Source organism: Sardina pilchardus, chromosome 5, assembly GCF_963854185.1.
Source record: "Sardina pilchardus chromosome 5, fSarPil1.1, whole genome shotgun sequence".
NCBI lineage: Eukaryota > Metazoa > Chordata > Actinopteri > Clupeiformes > Clupeidae > Sardina > Sardina pilchardus.
In genome coordinates, this window is record NC_084998.1 from 35,665,316 (window position 1) to 35,683,556 (window position 18,241).

Consider the following 18,241-nt stretch of genomic DNA (forward strand, 5'->3'; position numbering starts at 1 on the left):
GTTTTTCCATGAGCCGAACCTTCATATTATTAGGGCGGTCTATGTTGCCCCCCTGCGGTTGCAGTTTTAATTACAAAGTCCCGATGCTTCGGGATTCCCGATGTGCGGGAAAGAAAGGAGCATTCTCAACCCGTACCATCTGTACATACAGCAACGAATAACTAGGCTACTGTAGGCTACAATGTCTGCAGTCATCGTGAAGCGCGTATATCTCGCAGTTATGGAAATACCATGCACAATGCCATGTATCTAGGTAGAATAATACATGTTTCCAAAGATATCATGTTTCTATACAAAATCTTGTTTCACTCTGTTTTACGTGGGCCACCGCACATCAATTACAGTGCCCTTCATGACAACAGGCCGCCAGTCGGTTATCACAAAACTCTAGGCTATAGCCTATCCCCTAATGATAGCCCCAATTGATTAACATCTTTCTAAAAGTGCTGAATGTCTCACCTGCATAATATATAGCCTAGTATAAACACAGATATGATTGAATTTACTTATAGGCTATGGGTTTATTGCCTAGTCGGGACAACAGCTTAATTTGTCCCGACAAAGACATCATGTTTCTTCTCTGCATATTTTTCCTGCCGCCGTGCAGGCCCAGACGACAGCTAATTATAGGCCATTTAGTTTATTATATGACTGCGATATATGTAGCCTAAACATTATAGGCAACGAACAGTGTAGGCTATAACCTACAGTAGGTGTTGAAATGTGATGGCCGTTTCTCTCACGCTTTGCATGATCCACGCTCTGCGTGAAATGTATTACAACTGTATTACAACCTACCGCCACGAGGTGGCAGTACAGTCCCCGGTAGCACTTTACCGTTTTAGGACTCCTATTTTTTTTCACTTCAAGTAATTCACGAGGCATATCCTAGGACAGCTTAAAATTATTTGAGAAGACTCCTAACTCACTAAGACATATTTCCAAACCACTTTTAGTGGCATTTCACGTCGCGATGTAGCCTAGTGAAATGTAGGCCTACGTGCTGTTACAGCTGTCATGCGAGGGAATAATTGCATTGCAACTAAAGGCTGGCTTATATTGTACGATTTTGGTCTGTTTTAACAGTAGGCGACTAAATTTCCAAAATCGGGAGGAAATCATGGGAGTTGTACTGGAATCGCGGCACGCTCCCCTCAACTTAAGGCTGGCTTACATTGTACGATTTTAGTCTGTTTTAACAGTCGGCGACTAAATTTCCACAATCGGGAGGAAATCATGGGAGTTGTACTCAGTGTTGCCACTTCTTTTATATCGTTCGGCGGGGGAAAATAAGCTGTAGGCGGGTAAATAACATTTTGAGTTCAATGGTTCTCTATGAGAAAAACGTCATCGGGCGTTTTTTTGCTGAAGACGGCGGGGCGATTGGGCGGAAATCAGTCAACCCAATCTAATCTGGCAACACTGGTTGTACTGGAATCGCGGCGCGCTCCCGTCAACTAAAGCCTACCTTACATCGACAGATTTTGCAAAGATTTGGAAAAGATTTTTGAAAGACTACCGTCTCAGACCCTCTCACATCGTTTCTTTTTTTAGTTGTAATAACGTATTAGAAGGTTACTGATAAACTAACCACAGGAGAACCAACGGCTAACGTTATTTGCTTGCTGGGATTCAACCAAAATATAACGTTTCTTTTTATAAGTTGTAAAAACGTAAGGGGGACGTTATTTTTTTTTTGACAACCTGGAGATAACGTTCTCTGAACGTTATTAGTAGGTTGCTGAAAAACGAACCATAGGGGAACCAAAAGCTAACGTTACTTAAAGTTAGCAGAACGTTATTTGCTTGCTGGGAGAGCTTTCTCGCGTCGCAGCAGCGTCTTGGATCACCCATAGACCTTTAAACAAATAGCGGATGGCGGGCGGGTGCGGTTCTGAAAAAACGTAGGTGCGGATGGATGGCGGACGGATAATGAGTTGTATGATGCGGTTGCGGATAGAATAATAGTCCATCCGCGCATCTCTAATGTATGGAGATGGTTGGGGGGAAAGGTTGGAGTGTGGGGAGTATGGGGGAAGGGACCAGATTTTTATACATGTTGAGCTAACCTGCAGAGCAACTTGCCATATAGGTAGTTAGCTTCGATTAACACCCGGATCTCCTTATATGGGTAAAGAAGTCAGCTTTGGGTACTTTTTGTAGGTGTACTTGAGTGGTATACGTTAGACCGGCACATCCGGGAACTTGACTCACGAGAAACGTTCCAGCCCCTTCTGGGGGGAAAACAAACAACGTCTCTCATTAACTCCAATGCAAATTAGGGTCAATAAACGTAATTCGTACCGAAATCGTAGGGGTAAATAATAACAGAAAACACAACGAATCAATAGGACCACTCAATATATTACTACTTTGCCGGTCGTTGACCGTGAAAGATACGTTCAAAAGCTTATTTCAATCAAAGTAAAAACATGTCCCTTCGGTCTCCCGAGCAGTAGCAACAACCCCACTCACAGTGGCCAGTGTCATACCCGGACATACTCGTATCTCATTAAGTCTCCAGTTAAATAACTACATTGTTTTCCTGTATTTTTGGCCTCTTATTTTAATGTAGTGTAGTTGACTCACAGGCTCGGATGTAAAGTATGTTCGTTAGATAATTCCAAGATATGATAATTTCTGTCAAGTGTTAGCCTAGATTTCCGTTTTCGTTAGTCTGATTCATTTTTGGTGTAGCCTAATGTTAGGGGTTCTTAGCTTTGTGGTTGGTACATCCAACCACACAGCGACTTCTCGGCATGTCTGTCTACCGCGAACACTGATCTATAAATAATAAGTTATTCGTTATAGATCAGTGACCGTGAACAACACCGGTTCAATTTGGCTTGTTTCAGGCTTGTTCTGAGGGCTTGTTTTCCCCTCAAAAGGGGCGTGGCGCAAACAACCTGCTCTCTGTGACACGGGTCCGGTCTAACGTATGTTGTGAAATGGAGAGCCTTGGGATCGGTGGAGTGAGGGTGTATGAGGTCTGAGTAGTAGTTGGACTGGGTTGTGCTGAGGACATCTTTGTAAAGCTGAAGGTACAGTAGTCTAGGAAGTCTTGAAGAGGCACTGTTACTTCAATTTTCTTTGTATGTTTGTATGATTTTTCCATGATTGATTGCATTTAGGTATAGTTCATACTAAGAGCCATACAATACATTAAATTTGCTGTTTTGTTTGAAATAATCTGCTAAAACATAAATGGTTGAGAAATAAAGCAAACACACATACCTGCATTGCCTGGTACACTGAGTAAGGTGCCAATGGAGATAAGGATGGGGTAGGTTAAAAAAATCCCCACATTGACTGACACATTAAAGACTGTAGAAGGGAGAGAAAATGAAACATGTACTCAGTAAAGGATGCATATTCCAGTCTTTAATTTTTTCAATTTTAATGAAATTCACAATAGAGAGAAACTTTTATTGTCCCCATGGGTAAATTATTTCTCAGCAAATGGGGCTTGGACATGACCTAATACAGTATCAAAACACAAAACAATAACAACTAGAGAGACCAATTCCAGGGAATTACGAGTGCATGCAAATTGAGACAAAGATAGAGGTGAAGTAGAGAAAAGGTTGAGTGGACTCATAGTTGATGACAATTAACAGTTTGAGCAAAAAGTTAAACAGTTGAGTAGTTCAAATAGTTGAGCTATTTAACCCTTTGTGGACGGCCCATTGAAATATGGTTCTATTTCGAACCATGACGTCTTCGCCGTGTTTGAATCACGCATTTAACCTCACCGATGAAAAAAACTATGTAGATATGTTGTCAACAGCGCCCTTTGCCAACATTGAAGCGTTGTTAGCATATTCTATGGGCATGTCTGAATGAAGAGCTGAATATAGGATTGAAGGAATAAATAAATATCAGTGTTACTCATTCTGTTTAGTTCCAGAAATGTCTATTTTTGCTACCTATAAGAAAGTAATGGCATGCCTGTAGCAACCTTCTCTGATTGAAAGTAGCCTTGATCAACTTTTTTTTCTCAACTTCTAGACAGAAAGTAGCCTAATGACATTTAGTAAGTAAGCAACCTCTCTGCTACAACCTTTTCTGACTGAAATTAGCTTTGACCTAGGTTGTGAACTTGCAGTTTTTTTTATCTCAACTTCTAGAAAGTAAATAATGACATGAAGTCAGTAGCAACTTTTCTACTAGGCTACAACCTTTTCTGACTGAAATTAGCCTTGACCTAGGTTGTGAACACCTAGTATTTTATCTCAACTTTTAGAACTCAACATTCTCTTGGTTCTGCCACCGACTCAGAGGAGGATGACCCTGAGCCTGAACCTGAAAGGACCAGAAGGAATGCCAGAGCGACCGCGTGCAGGGAGAGGACGAGGGAGAGTTGCACATCGGGTGAATCAACCTGTTGTCCAGACATATACAGTAAGCGTTACTTGAGAATGGCCATTTCCCTCACGCGTTGCCTGATTCACGCTCTGCGTGAAATGTATTACAGCTGTATTACAACTTACCGCCACTAGGTGGCAGTACAGTCCGCTGTAGCATTGCTGCGGTGTGACTGATACTGTAGCCCAGTTCTACTCATTCAATCGGCGGCCAGGAAGCAATCTCTAGTGTCCCAGCCCATATAGTATATTTCGGAAATGCCAACAGAAATCCCTAGGAGCCTAGTCACCTACAGACTGCAACACTACAACTCTTTTATTGTTTTGTTTTTTTGGGTGTTTGTCAATTCATTCTGGCACTCTGAAAATGTTCACAAGGCTCTGCACTTCGAAAAAGACGAGCATGAACTAACAAACTATTTGTCATAGTTCAAAATTGCCATTAACACAAGATTGAAATAACACTTTGTTTCATTCGAGAGTTTGACAACAGTGAGGATGATTAGCACTATGCAAACAAGTTTTATTGAGTTAGACTGCGTCTCTATAATAGTTCCGTAATCTGACGTAGGCTATTTCCTCATGAATGTAATTCTGTAATTTCTCTTTGGATAGCTATCTATCTATCCAAGGGCGTCAGCTTAGTTTTCAGGGGACAAAACGCTATTTTACAGCTTGGTTTGATAAGTGCTGGGGACATACATTTTATATGATCTATATGATGTTGAGGACTTGTTGCGTTTCTGACTCTGCGCCGTTGCCGCCAGAGCCAGTTTTAAACGCACGCCTAGGCTATATGTAGGTTACTTTATCAGCTTCGTAAATGGCTCATTCCGAGGAGAATGAAGGCTAGTTCGCTGGCTTCTATCATGTCCTCAGGACTCGGCTCGCGCAAAAAAAAAAAAAAACGAAACCAGGGCCAGAGTGATGCTGAAATCGCGTAGGCCTACCGGTTCATTCTAACTCCATGAAAATTACCACCGCTGGTTAGTTTGCTTTGCTTTGTGGAGTAATCCATATGGATTGGTGAATATGTAGGCTTTAGACCTCGTAGCTTGACGTACAGCCTACGGTAGGCCTATGCCTATCTCTGAATCAACATGAACATGAGTAGGCTACTTATCTAAGTTGCTAGAACTTTATTTTGCGTAGCTAGGTCTAGTCAATGGTGAAAATGAATCACGGCTCACTGCCCTATCGCCCTGTCATGCGTAGTCATGTATTAATAAGACATTTTATTTTCAGTTGTCAAAAAAAGTGTTAAAATGACGCCTATCTTTCTATCTATCTATCTATCTATCTATGTATCTATCGATCTAACGTTCGGTTTCACTTGCGCAAAAAGAAGAGCATGAACTTTGCGAGATTGGTTCCCACTGTCAACTCAAATTGGTGAGGGTTCTGTTACATCTGCGATCAAGTGATTCGAAACATAGAAATTATTATAACGATTAGTCTAGTCTAGTCTTTGACTTTTGAGTCGTTTTCCAAGCATCTATGCCGTGCCGACTAAGGCATTCCATTCAGATGGCTATAGGCTCACAAAGCGATTCTATAGGGCTCCGAAATGGGCAGCAGCAGCACTGGGTGAGAGCCATTAAGTGTTGGAAGCGAACTGTACCATCCCCCCTATGTGAGCTCACCTCTGTGCCTTAGAACACGAATTAAAAGATCCTCCGCCCCCCCAAGAGCAGTTTCACACATCATTAGCAATATTTTGTTGAGTGTGCGTCTGCAACAGTGAGCCTTTTCGGCTTTCGGAAACAGCAGCATCATTTTCGCCGGGGACCGGGTAGCATACATGTCTCCACCACTTTTTATGACGAACTTTTTTGTCCCCACCACTTTTGAAATGTTTATCAATTCATCAAAAAAGTTGGTGCCCACAAGTGATGCGCGGGTACGTGTCTGAACGACCCGCCCCGCCCCGCCCTGCCGTTTACAACTAACTCGACCGCAACTCGGACCGCAAAAAATAATTATTGAAATAGCCTACTGTACCCGACCCGCTTCCCGACCCGCTTATTGTAAAAATTAGTCTAACTTAGTCGTGGCGTCATTGAGCTACGCAAAACTGGTATCTCATATGCATGTAAAACAATATAGCCTAGGCCTAATTATCTAGGCTATATAGCCTAGTGATTGCTCAGAATTTGGGAACCATGCATTTAGTCTACCTTTTTTTGTTCCGTGTCAGCATTCATCCAAAAATTAGGCTATTGACTCAACATTGAACATAATTAGCCTAAGGATTTTCCTTAGAAACAAAGCACCATAAAGTTCCCTTGGTCTTTAGAACTAAAATTGACCCACATCATCACACACCCTTCACCATACCTAGAGATAGGCATGGTGTTTTGTTCAGTTTCTTCAGTTAGCCTATTAGCCTGTTTGATGCTCATTGAACTCAATGCAAATCAAACAAGCTAATAGGCTAACTGAACAAAACTGAACAAAACACCATGCCTATCTCTAGGTATGGTGAAGGGTGTGTGATGATGTGGGTCAATTTTAGTTCTAAAGACCAAGGGAACTTTATCAGGATGCATAGTATCCTGGATCCATGAAATAAGTGGCCTTTAAAAATAAAAAACTGCCTAACCCTATGTGTTAAATTCCCATAAGGTTACATAGGGGTGCCAATATTTTTGACCCCAGTATTTTGGGAAGAACATTTATTTATTTATGATACATTATTCATTAACAAAGAAAATTGGTGTGTCCTTAAAGGTTGGATTTTTCCTAATTTTATTACTTAAGCCATTAAAATCAATTTCCAAAAGATGATTTTATATTCCTCTTTTTAGTGAACTTTAGCATGGGGTGCCAACAATTTCAACCATGACTATCTTCAGAATACTGTTAAGTGTATAACTGGAAAGTTTGGTGTACATACTGTATGTGCTACAGAGGCTGAGAAGTATCTACCGGAAAATGACACAAAACCACAAATAACTAGTTTTTAGAAAACAGCCTTGAAACACAGCCAATGAGATGCGTTCTCAGCTTAGACTCATCTTTGAACTTTCGCGATTGGTTGCTAACACAAAGGAAATGTCCATATTTGGACTGCATAGCGTTATGAAGGAGAAACAGGGCTTTACAACGGTGTCACACACAATATGATTTGGATCACGGTCGCGGGAGTACATGACACTTTAGAATAGGAACTTTTTGTGAAATAAGGAGAAATACATAGGCGCGAGTAGACAAAATGTCGTGAAATAAACACCTAAATGTGCAAATCGGACTTTGTTGTTGTAGTAGGGTGGTAGAATACATGCTAAGGTAGCAAACTAGCACAAAATCTCGAAATTAACCGGAGGTCACAAAATCAATGTTTTCAACTGCCGTGTCTCGCCTTAATTCTACGACATATGTCCTCTTTTGTCCCATATGTCAATCTATGGTTTTGGTCTACTTTTATACCTCGTGCACGAGCAGACATGAAGCTGATTTAAGCCTCGTTTGAATAAACGAGGGCAAGATGCAGCTAACTTGAGTTCATGGAACGGCTTCAGCCTGAAGTGAAAGTATACGCTAGTTCAAGCCAGGCTATTTCTGTTGAGCGCCACCTTGTTTAGCGAGGTTGATGGAATACCCCCCAGATCTTCCATTTGAGCCTTACATTGATGACTATGAAATGTCATGTAAAGAGCCAAAAACAGGCAGCCATCTTGAATTTGAAGGTCAAAAAAAGGTCAAATCAATGAATCGATATCATTTATGAATTTCTTGACTCAAATAATCTCAGAAACCATGTATTAAACAACACGGTGGGCAAAACCATTAAAAAGTTAAAGGGTCACTGCACCCTAAAATAGTTTTTTTGAGCTGTTGATTGATTGAAAATACTCATAAGTGGTGAACTGTACTATTACCAGGGTTAATATTGACAAAAATCGTGTTTCTCGACAAAAGTAACATTTCGTCTGATTTTGTATTGGAAATATTGCTCTCTCGCGCATACTACCGTTTGAAAACATGCCATGGCATGTTGGTCCAAAATACTATTGGAATGCTGACGTTGTCCTGCACTTCTAGTCCGACACTACGTCACCGGGTCGTTACAAATTAGGACTGAAACGCCCCAACACCTGCTGCCCTGATTAGCCTACCTGTGATAAGCCATGTCTGCAGCACTCATTCCCAGATTGACACGAAATCACCATGGTTGGTTGGTTGCAGCAGTGCTGCACTCTCTCTCCAAATTTCAGAACGTCTCGCCCATTTTGAAAGACGTTTTCAGAAATGTGAAGTGGCTGGAGTTATGGGGTGAAGTGACTCTTTAATTTCCAGCTTGGCTGACGGCAGCCATTTTGGATATATACATTTCCCCACATTTTTGTGAGGGGCACCTCGTCTTATTTTTTTCTTTAACCTTTAGATAACAAATCCAGTGAGAAACGAACCTTCACTCTCCACGGTCACGGAACTGCTGTAGATGACCCAACTATAGACCGCTCTGGTGATGTTATTATTCAAGATAGTCATGCGTTAAGCTATACCGTAAAGATGAAGTGAGTTATTTAGCCATCTTAGCAGCAATTTAGACACTTTTATTTCAAACAACAACAACAAAAACAAAAATCATAATATTACAGCATAAACAAACATTACAGGAATCGAACCTCGGTCACCAGTGTCACGGTTTGGGTTTTGGGTTTTAGTTTTGGTAGTGGGTTTTTGGACTTTTAGTTTGTAATGTGTTCTTTGTTGCTTCCTGTGTCCTGTGCCATGTGTTCCTTTGTTTGTTTTGCCATGTGTTTCCTGTGCCTGTGTCTCCGCCCCTCACCTCGTCATTGTTAGTTTAATTATGATTTCCAGCCCTGTGTTCACCTGTCTCTTGTTTTACCTTGTTCTCTGTACACCTGTGTCTTGTTACCCCTTGTTAGTGTCTTGTATTTAAGGGACTGTACGATATTTACTGGGGGGGAGGGCCTAAGAGAAATTATTGAGGCTTAGGGGAGGGCCTAGGGGATTTTTTTTTGCCTGGGGGGAGGGCCGAGGAAAATTATTTTTTTCCTGATCCATGATATTTCTTTCCCTGATCAATGATCGGTTTTCGATATTTTAAAAGGTTTGTAGGCCAAAACACGATTCACGTGTCTTTGACAGAGTGGGCGAGTCCAAAAAGTTTATGTTTGTTAGGGATGGATCAACAAAGTTTGCCTCTTCTTTCAAAAGTAGCCGACTGCCAGGACGCAGAAGGTCATGGGCTGATCTAACAAGCAATCGAATAAAGGCATCAGTTAACTTCATCTGTACTGACTGAGGGCCTGCCCTGGCATAACAGTGTAGTTATAGATAAATGTAGACAAATAAGTTATGTCACACTGTATTGTGTAGCCTAATAAAGAATGAATAAAATCGCTGCCGCCTAGCTGCGGTGAAAGCCTGACACTTGTTTAACAACGCACAGCTTCGCAAATCACACAAACACCCCCTAAAGTTCAGTGCGCAAAAGCCCCAATATCAAGCATCTGAATCAAACAGTCCAAGTGGGATCTCCTGGAAGAGATTAAAGATGTTTAGCTTACAGTCTGTTGAGATGCCGCACCAACACGTATGTGTAAAGGAATCTCACCATATGCGCACATACAAAAAAGGTATAGGCCTATACTGTACTTGCTGTAATCCAATGAATAGAAAAAGCAGGGTTCGTACGGGTGCTTGAAATCCATGAAAATGCTTGGATTTTAATGTGGTGTTTTCAAGGTTTGAAAAATGCTTGGATTTGGGGTAAAATGCTTGTTAACACTAGAAGCGCCGCGCCGTTCTGACCCACTTATACCTAGAAGCGCCGCGCCCCGGTCATTTGACCGCTTTGACGACCTACTAGAAGCGCCGTGCTGTTGTGAACTACTTAAAGCGCGGCGAGGCGGTCAAATGACCGCTGAGTCCTTAGACTGGGAGGCTTTTACTTACACATAATGATCGCTAGATGGCGCTTCGTGCACGAATGAAATCGTTTGGTCATAAATTCAGTTTGCACTAAACCATGTGTCATTCGTGTCAGACCGTGTTGTTGATAATCTGTGATTGTTTGTTTCATTATGACATACAGCACGTTTGAGTTATCTGTTCATGTATTTGTGTTGATTTGTGTTGTTTGAGGTAAAAACTTTGGAAGAGTTCTTGAACAAACCTTAAGCAAACTTGACTTTCAAATAAAATGCTCTAAGAGTGAATGTCGCTAGTTCTAATTCACTCCCCAAATTCACTTCTATTAATTTAATAGGTAGCCTATGTTCGCGCCGCCGAAAATGATCGGACCTGGTCACCTGGAACAAAGAGCCTAACAGTCTGGTTTCAATTACACAGTAGCCAGGATTTCATGCCGCATTTTACAGGCTACCGTGGCTACTTTCTAAAACAACTTTCATTCATTTAGGGAGAAGCATCTTATAGGGTCTAGGCTAGCTACCTCGGAGGGAGGGAGATAGAGAGAGCTATGCTGAGCAGGCATAGGCGTGAGAAGTAGAATAATTTAAAATAATGAGTGAATGATATTCTCCGTTTTGCGAATGTATAGGCTATGTTTGCGATGTCTGCTGAAAAAAAGCTATAGGCCTATTCTTTCTAAGCTAACTTCTATGTGAATTCGAGATTCAGCATTGAGACACACATTTTCACGTGCCTGATAAGCAAGGCTGTAGCTCACTGGTTAGAGCTTCGGCCTGAGGACTCAAGGGGTGTTGGTTCGATTCCCAACCTATTCATGACGGAAGTCCTTTTGAACAAGGCATCAATAAAGTAGGCTATATTCTATTCTTTTCTATTCACATAACTACACGCACGCTGGCGAATTCGAACATTCTGAAACGCGCATATGCGATGAAACATTGCGCATTCTTCCACGAGTTGCCTAAACAGTCAGCCTACAGACTAGGCCTATGCAGGGACAGATAGATGGGGTGGGGGTGGGGAAGCAGTTAATTGTCCTCATGCCTCGGTGATCTCTGTAGCCTAGCCTAGACGAGTGTATGGGGGAGGGGGGATGATCGGTTTCAAATAGGCTGCAATGGATAGTGTTATGTATAGACCCCGAAGCCATTTGCTTTGAGAACGGCTGGCTGATGAAGTTGTTGGCTGGCTAGCTGGCTCAGCCAAAACCTTAATGCAGCCGCCACAGTTTTCATGACTGATAATGGCTTTAGTTGCCACTTCATGTCTACAGATGTGTATATTGTATTAGATATCAACACACAATGTTATTGTATTGTTTTGGACAACGTTCTGCACGTTTCACTTCAATGTAGACTGCATGCGTTCATTGCGTTGTGAACGCGCAGCAATCTCTGGAGAGGAAACGATGGAAGTCGCAGCAGTAGCCTAATAGCCTATCACGTTCAATGCTGTAAATCCATCTGTTCCAGAATATTTGGTTCATATCATCAATCTTTGGTTTTGGTGTTTGTGCAACCGCGGCCTTACGATTTAACAAAAGTCTGAGTAACGTAGGAATTAGGAAAGTATGTAGTCCTAAGGTGAGATCAAAATCAGGCTACTTTGTTTCCTTCTTTTCCCCATGTCATTTTCATTGGTCGTCAACTCACTTTGAGTCCTGTGTATCGTAGCAACGAGCACAATACTGATGTGGTGTGTCCAGTGGGAAAATCTCATGCAGGCCTAGTTTCTAAGCTATCGTTTATTTTTTCGCGTGTCACTATGATATAATTATTTTAGATGCAAAAAGTCTAACTGGCTTAGTCAAAGTTTGTCAGATGGCGGCAGAAAATGATTGGCTGGCGAAATTATTCGTTAATGGTAGGCCTAAACATATTGTGATTCATCCGTTTATTTCAGATAGGTTGTTATTAAAAACCATTAACAAAAAATAATTGTTCATCGACGTTGAAAAACGGTCAGTAAATTAAATCGATATAAGATTCTGTATTTCGCTCCTGCCAAGATGTGAACACGGGTCTCTGGCGCAGCAGACATGAGTGTTAACGCTGCGCCACTTGACATTGTACGAAGCTTGCGTTAGGATAGTTATTTGACTTGACGTAACTCAGTCAGTCCAGCAAATATGTAAGAAAATGCTTATAGGCCTACATTAGTCTGAGCTTTAAAAGATAGCCTACAAATAGAAGATAAGATATACAACTATGAATGTACGTAGGCATATGCGCCCTACGTACATAAATAGGCTACGACGAAAATATGTTACACCTGTAGGCCTGTCGCAACGTTTTCAAAACAAACTCGCATTTTACCACTGTAAATCGCCTCCATAGACTATGCCATGTAGCCTAAATGAAAAATAGTTATTAAAATAAAGCACATATATAATACATATTGCACATATATAAACGATATGTTTTATGGTAAAATATTATTCTCATGCCCGACTGACAGGAAATCCTTGCGACATCTGCTGTGAGAAAAGAGAATAGCAGCCTGGACAAAAATGACCGAACGCGAGACAACATAGTGTTGTCACATAAGTGAGCGCAAAATAGCTCTAAACTAGCTTGTACCGGTGTGCTTTTGTAAAAATTCTGGGTGACAAAACACGCGTATTTAGGAAAAGTCGTGAACGTAGGGTCCTGGAATTTAATCGAGTGAAAAGATTTTTTTTTTTTTGTAATCGCTGCGGTCAAATGACCGCAGCCCGGCAGTTCTAGGTATATCTAGGTCAAACCCCCACGGCGCTTCTAGGAATACGCGTCAGCGGTCAAATGACCGGCGCTTGGCGCTTCTAGTGTTAACGCTTGAAAGTGCTAGGCCTACATATTTCTCGGCAGTCTGACTCAATAGACCAATTATTAAATGAAGGAAAATACAATTAATTTGCTGTATAATAGGCCGCTGACAATGACGACGGGTTTGGTGCTTCTTTCATTCATATCACTCCGCAAGCCTTGTCCGTTCTCTAGTGGATTTCATTGAAAGTGAAAGCAGACGTGTGTTGATGAATGTTTGATGCAAGTTCGATGTGTGTGGTGAACAATTTATTTCTTAGCAGAAGCCATGAAACGGTAAAGCTCAAATTATTTATTTAAAAGACATAATTTATGAAGTTGTTGGCTTTGCCACGCATTCACGTCCAGTTTGACGTGTCTGGATTTTGCGCTAATGACAGCAATCTCGTGATGGCGATATTGACTTTTCATTTCTGCGCTTGTAAACTAGTCTAGGCTACTGTGCTTGAAGTTAGCTGTGACAGACTAGCCTACTGGTTTTCATTGTTTTAGCCACAAAGCCTTACCTTAGGTCAACTAAATTGTTTAGGTAACACCTTGTCACGGAGGTGAACGCGTTTTTCCAGCCGTTCACCTCCGTGCGCCCCATGTCATTCAAAACTTATTTCGGGATAGTCATCTCACTATGAGAAAACGTATGTACTTTATGCTAAGAAATTAACAGGTTGGCATTCTGGGTAAACATCAGTCTTGCACATAATATTGAGATGATTTTTTAGTGGAAATGGCCTACTGTAGCATTGTTCTGATAGATGAAAAAAGTCGCCTTTAAAGGCACAGTCTGAATTGTAATCCTATAGCTCTCCATTTAGTGTGTGGACTTGAACAACTAGTGATGTAGCCTATAAACAGAGAGGTGTTAGGACATGTTACTTTGGAAGGAGAGGGAGTGGTGCAATTTGATTTTCTTTGGAACTTAAATATAATCAAGCAACCTCTTCAAACAGCATCAATATCAATAGGCCTATGGTTCACTATATTGTACAGGGGCAGGCTATATGTTATCAAGTTGGCCTAAATGTAGTCAAAATGATAACTTTATGTTAGTTTAAGTTAAAACAAAACATGTTATGAACTGAGAAAGTTCATGGTTCTACATCATTGTTGGCAAAATGATCATGATAGCCTACATATTTCAGCCATATCTGGTTTAGTTTTGAGTAGGCCTAGGCTACTTTGCTATAAATGAGTTATAGACTTTATATATATATATACATATATAGGCTATATTGTAGTATTGTTCAAAATGAGAAGGTGTGCGCCCGTGACAGCGAGCAAATGGGTCTGAGTGCATCCAATCCTGTGCACCCAGGATTCTCTTAGGGCTCATGGGGTGCACGTGAACAGAGAATGAACCCCGAACACAACAGTCGAACGCAACCCTGACTCGTGTTATTCACCGTAATTGGAGTTACAGAACTTTCAAGATTATCTGTCATTTGCCGTGCGTCCCTTCGATTGTAAGTTTCTTGTCATTATGTATGTCCAGCAATAATCTGTTAGCTGTTATTATATGTGTTAGTCAGTAGGCCGGGCAGGAGGAATTTGTATTAGCTGGTAATTTGTTAGTTTAGTTTACCGCTGCACGGCGGCGTGGGCTTTAAGCGCCCCACATTTCATTCTTTCTGATAGAAGTATCAGCTGACTAGGCAAAGTGACATTGTGTACTAATTGTGTATATTACACCTTGTTCTTGTCGTGGTGTATATTTACCTATTTGTGCATTTATGTTCGTTTGTGTTTGCTTAGAAACCACGGTTACACAGCGTTACTGATTTACCGCTCCTGCATGAGTGGCACATGTGTGTGTGTGTGTGCGTGCGTGAGCACAATAAATCTTCATTGAGGAATTCGGCATCATTCCGTTCTTACCGGACTCCCTGTAGTGATTGCTGTCATAACAATCAGCTATCCAAACATTACTACAGTCCTTCACATAGTTTTAATTTCAATTCCAATAATACCAATTTTACATGGTCCTTCGAGCCGGATACGGCAGTTTCTGCAGTGTCATGACGTCATTCCCTAATGGCTGTGTTCGCCCTCGCCGTGACAGACATCAGCCTCACTACCTGGACGACTACCTAGTGAATCTGCCACAGCGACAGCTGCCACACACACCACCACATAGCCACTCCGTCGTGGGAGACAGCAAGCCACGGGATGCATCTCAAGCCCCCCCTGCTGGACCACGGGATGCATCTCAAGTCCCCCCTGCTGGACAAGCACAGAGCTTGGACTCAACCTCTGTGCTCATCGCCCTGAGGGAGATGCAGGAGGACAATAGGCAGCTGCGGAGAGAGATGCAGCAAGTTCTCGTTGCCATCTCATCATGCCCACCAGCTGCACCTCAAGCTGCATTAGCCAATTTCAGTGCCCCTACTCCAGGACGGCTCTATTTACCAGATAGTGCTGTATCCTTTGCTCAGCTCCCAGCTCCACCCCTCGCCTCCACGCCCCTGCAGCCAATAGGTCATCCCTTCATACAGCCAGGGAATGACCTGCAGCAGGTGCTGTGCACTGACCCCCTTCCTCCTCCATTGCCCTCAGATGGGGATTCTTCGCCACCGCCACCTCCGCCAGTGCCATACTTCACCCCTGTCAGTGCTGCAGGGCAGAGATCATCACAGCAGTTGCCTCCTCTACCACATCCACCAAGGCTGGTAGCAGAACTGACAGAGCATCTTCGAGGCATGAATATCCGGCCAGACCATGCACTCACTTCAGCATCAGCCTTTGCGGTACAGACTCCTGAATATATGACGCCATACGTCCCACCTCATACTACATCTACTTATCATCAACACTCAACAGATGGCCGATCTGGAACCTTGGAGGCAGGAGGTCAGAGGGACAACAGCCAATCTTGTTTTCCACTCCGTCCCCGCCAGCCGCACTCGCCTCCCCGTCAAGAGGCCACTTACCGTGGACCAAAGCCCCACATACCCTACTTTGCTGAGGACGATCCTCGCCAGTTTGCCCGCTTGAAGCTGGCACTGGACAACATCCTGCCTGCCGACGCCACTGAACGGTTCAAGTTTCAGATTTTGGTCGACCATCTCAAGCTTGAGGATGCCCTGCTGATTGCCGATTCATACAGCAACAGCAGGTATCCCTATAGCAAGACGATGGCCTCTCTCACAGAGCTGTACGGTCAGCCACACAAACTGGCTCTGCAGCGCATTACAGAGGTGCTAGCCGAGCCACCAGTCAGAAGCGGGGACAGCAGAGGGTTCCGTCGGTTCGCATTGATGGTGAGGGCCCTTGTTGGAATGCTCGAGCAGCTAGGGTCCGAGGGAAGAACAGAGTTGGAGTGTGGGTCACACGTGTCGCGTCTGCTGTCCAAGCTGCCTCACGACTTGCGAGCACAATTTAAGCGCTTTGTCAACCCTCTTCGCACACCCATCCCGACTCTGCTGGACTTCGCAGGGTGGCTGGAGTATGAAGTCCGTGTCCAGGAGGATGATGCTTCTTTTAGTCACTACAGCACCCCAGTGAATAAGCAACCAGACCGCCAGCGGGATGCCAAGGTAAAGCAGACCACATCTTCACGCCCCACCACTGTCCTGCTTGGATGCGACCCCTCTGCAAAGCATGCAGAGCCACCTAACCCACCGTCGCCAACCCCTCAGACATCAGACAAGCCCAAGAAGTACTGCCCATTCTGTGACAGCCCCGAACACTACTTCAACCAGTGCTCAACCTTCAAGCAGCTGTCAACAGAGCAGAGGGTAGACTGGGTAAAGACAGGAAAACGGTGCTGGAGGTGTGGGAGAGACCACCGAGCGGCGCAGTGCTACCTCAAGGCCCGCTGTCAGAAGTGCAACCGCACACACCTAGAAATACTGCATGAAGTGAATAGCCCCACCAAGACTGAGACGGACATGTCTACACCCAGCCAGCCGGTGACGTACTACCTGGATCCTGCACGGAGGAGTAGCTGTGTGCTGCTGAAGATGGTGAAGGTGTGCCTCCATCATGCCGGTAGGCAAATGGAGACCTATGCCATCCTAGATGACGGGTCAGAACGCACCATCATCCTTCATAGTGCCACTCAGGAGCTGGGACTTCATGGACAGAAGGAGGACCTGGCACTTCGAACCATCCGTCAGGACATCAGAGCCGTGTCAGGGAGGACAGTGTCCTTCTCTGTGTCGTCTTTGAGTCACCCACAGAAACGGTATAAGATCCAGCAGGCTTTCACATCAGCAGAACTGGGACTTTCCACACACTCCCATCCCATTGGGGCTCTACAGAAGACTTACCGCCACCTTCGAGGTCTGCCTCTTCATACCTTCTCTGATGCCCAACCGCTGCTGCTCATTGGCTCAGATTATCCACACCTGGTCACTCCAGTTGAGCCAGTGCTCTTAGGTCCTCCAGGTGGACCAGCAGCACTGAAGACACGCCTGGGCTGGACACTTCAGGGCCCTGCTAAAGTCCTTATGCATCAGTCCTCCACATCCCAATGTCTGTTTACCAGCACTCTGCCACCATCAACAGAGCTCTTCCAGCATGTGTCCAAGCTCTGGCAGATGGACATCCTGCCCTACCGCAACGAGAAGCTCATCACGCGATCAAAGCAGGACACGGCAGCCATCAGAAGGCTGGAGGATAAAACTGTCAGAGTTGAGGTGGATGGCGTCCAGCGGTATGCCACCCCCCTCTTGTGGAGGGATCATGTCCCACTGCTCCGAGCACCTAAAGAGGCTGTCCTGGGTCACATGCGTGGGACAGAGAAACGGCTCACTCAGGAGCCAGCCAGAGCACTATCATACACCCGGGAGATAACAAAGTTACTCGAGGCCGGATATGTGAACAGACTCACTCCTGCGGCAGTCCAGGCCAGTGATAACTCCTGGTACATACCCCATCACATGGGCCATCACAATGGCAAGGACCGCATCGTGTTCAACTGTTCATTCACACATAAGGGAGCAAACTTGAATGAGCAGCTCCTCCCCGGCCCCACATTAGGATCATCTCTGCTGGGCGTGCTGCTTCGCTTTAGACAGTACTCCATTGCGGTAAGCAGCGACATAAAAGGGATGTTCCATCAGGTCCGTCTCTTACCTGAGGACAGGCCCTTCCTTCGTTTTCTCTGGAGGGATATGGACCGCAGCAAAGAGCCTGACGTCTACGAGTGGCAGGTGTTGCCATTCGGGA

At 43.8% G+C, this 18,241-nt stretch overlaps 1 protein-coding gene across 1 annotated transcript in view; it reads right to left on the reverse strand.

Annotated features, from left to right (window-relative positions):
- Positions 1-18,241, reverse strand: part of slc35f4 (solute carrier family 35 member F4) — a 74,500-nt gene that overhangs the window by 16,742 nt on the left and 39,517 nt on the right. Inside the window, exon 6 of the mRNA XM_062537535.1 lies at positions 3,235-3,324. Coding sequence (XP_062393519.1) covers positions 3,235-3,324 — 90 coding nt within the window. The remainder of the gene's footprint in view (positions 1-3,234; positions 3,325-18,241) is intronic.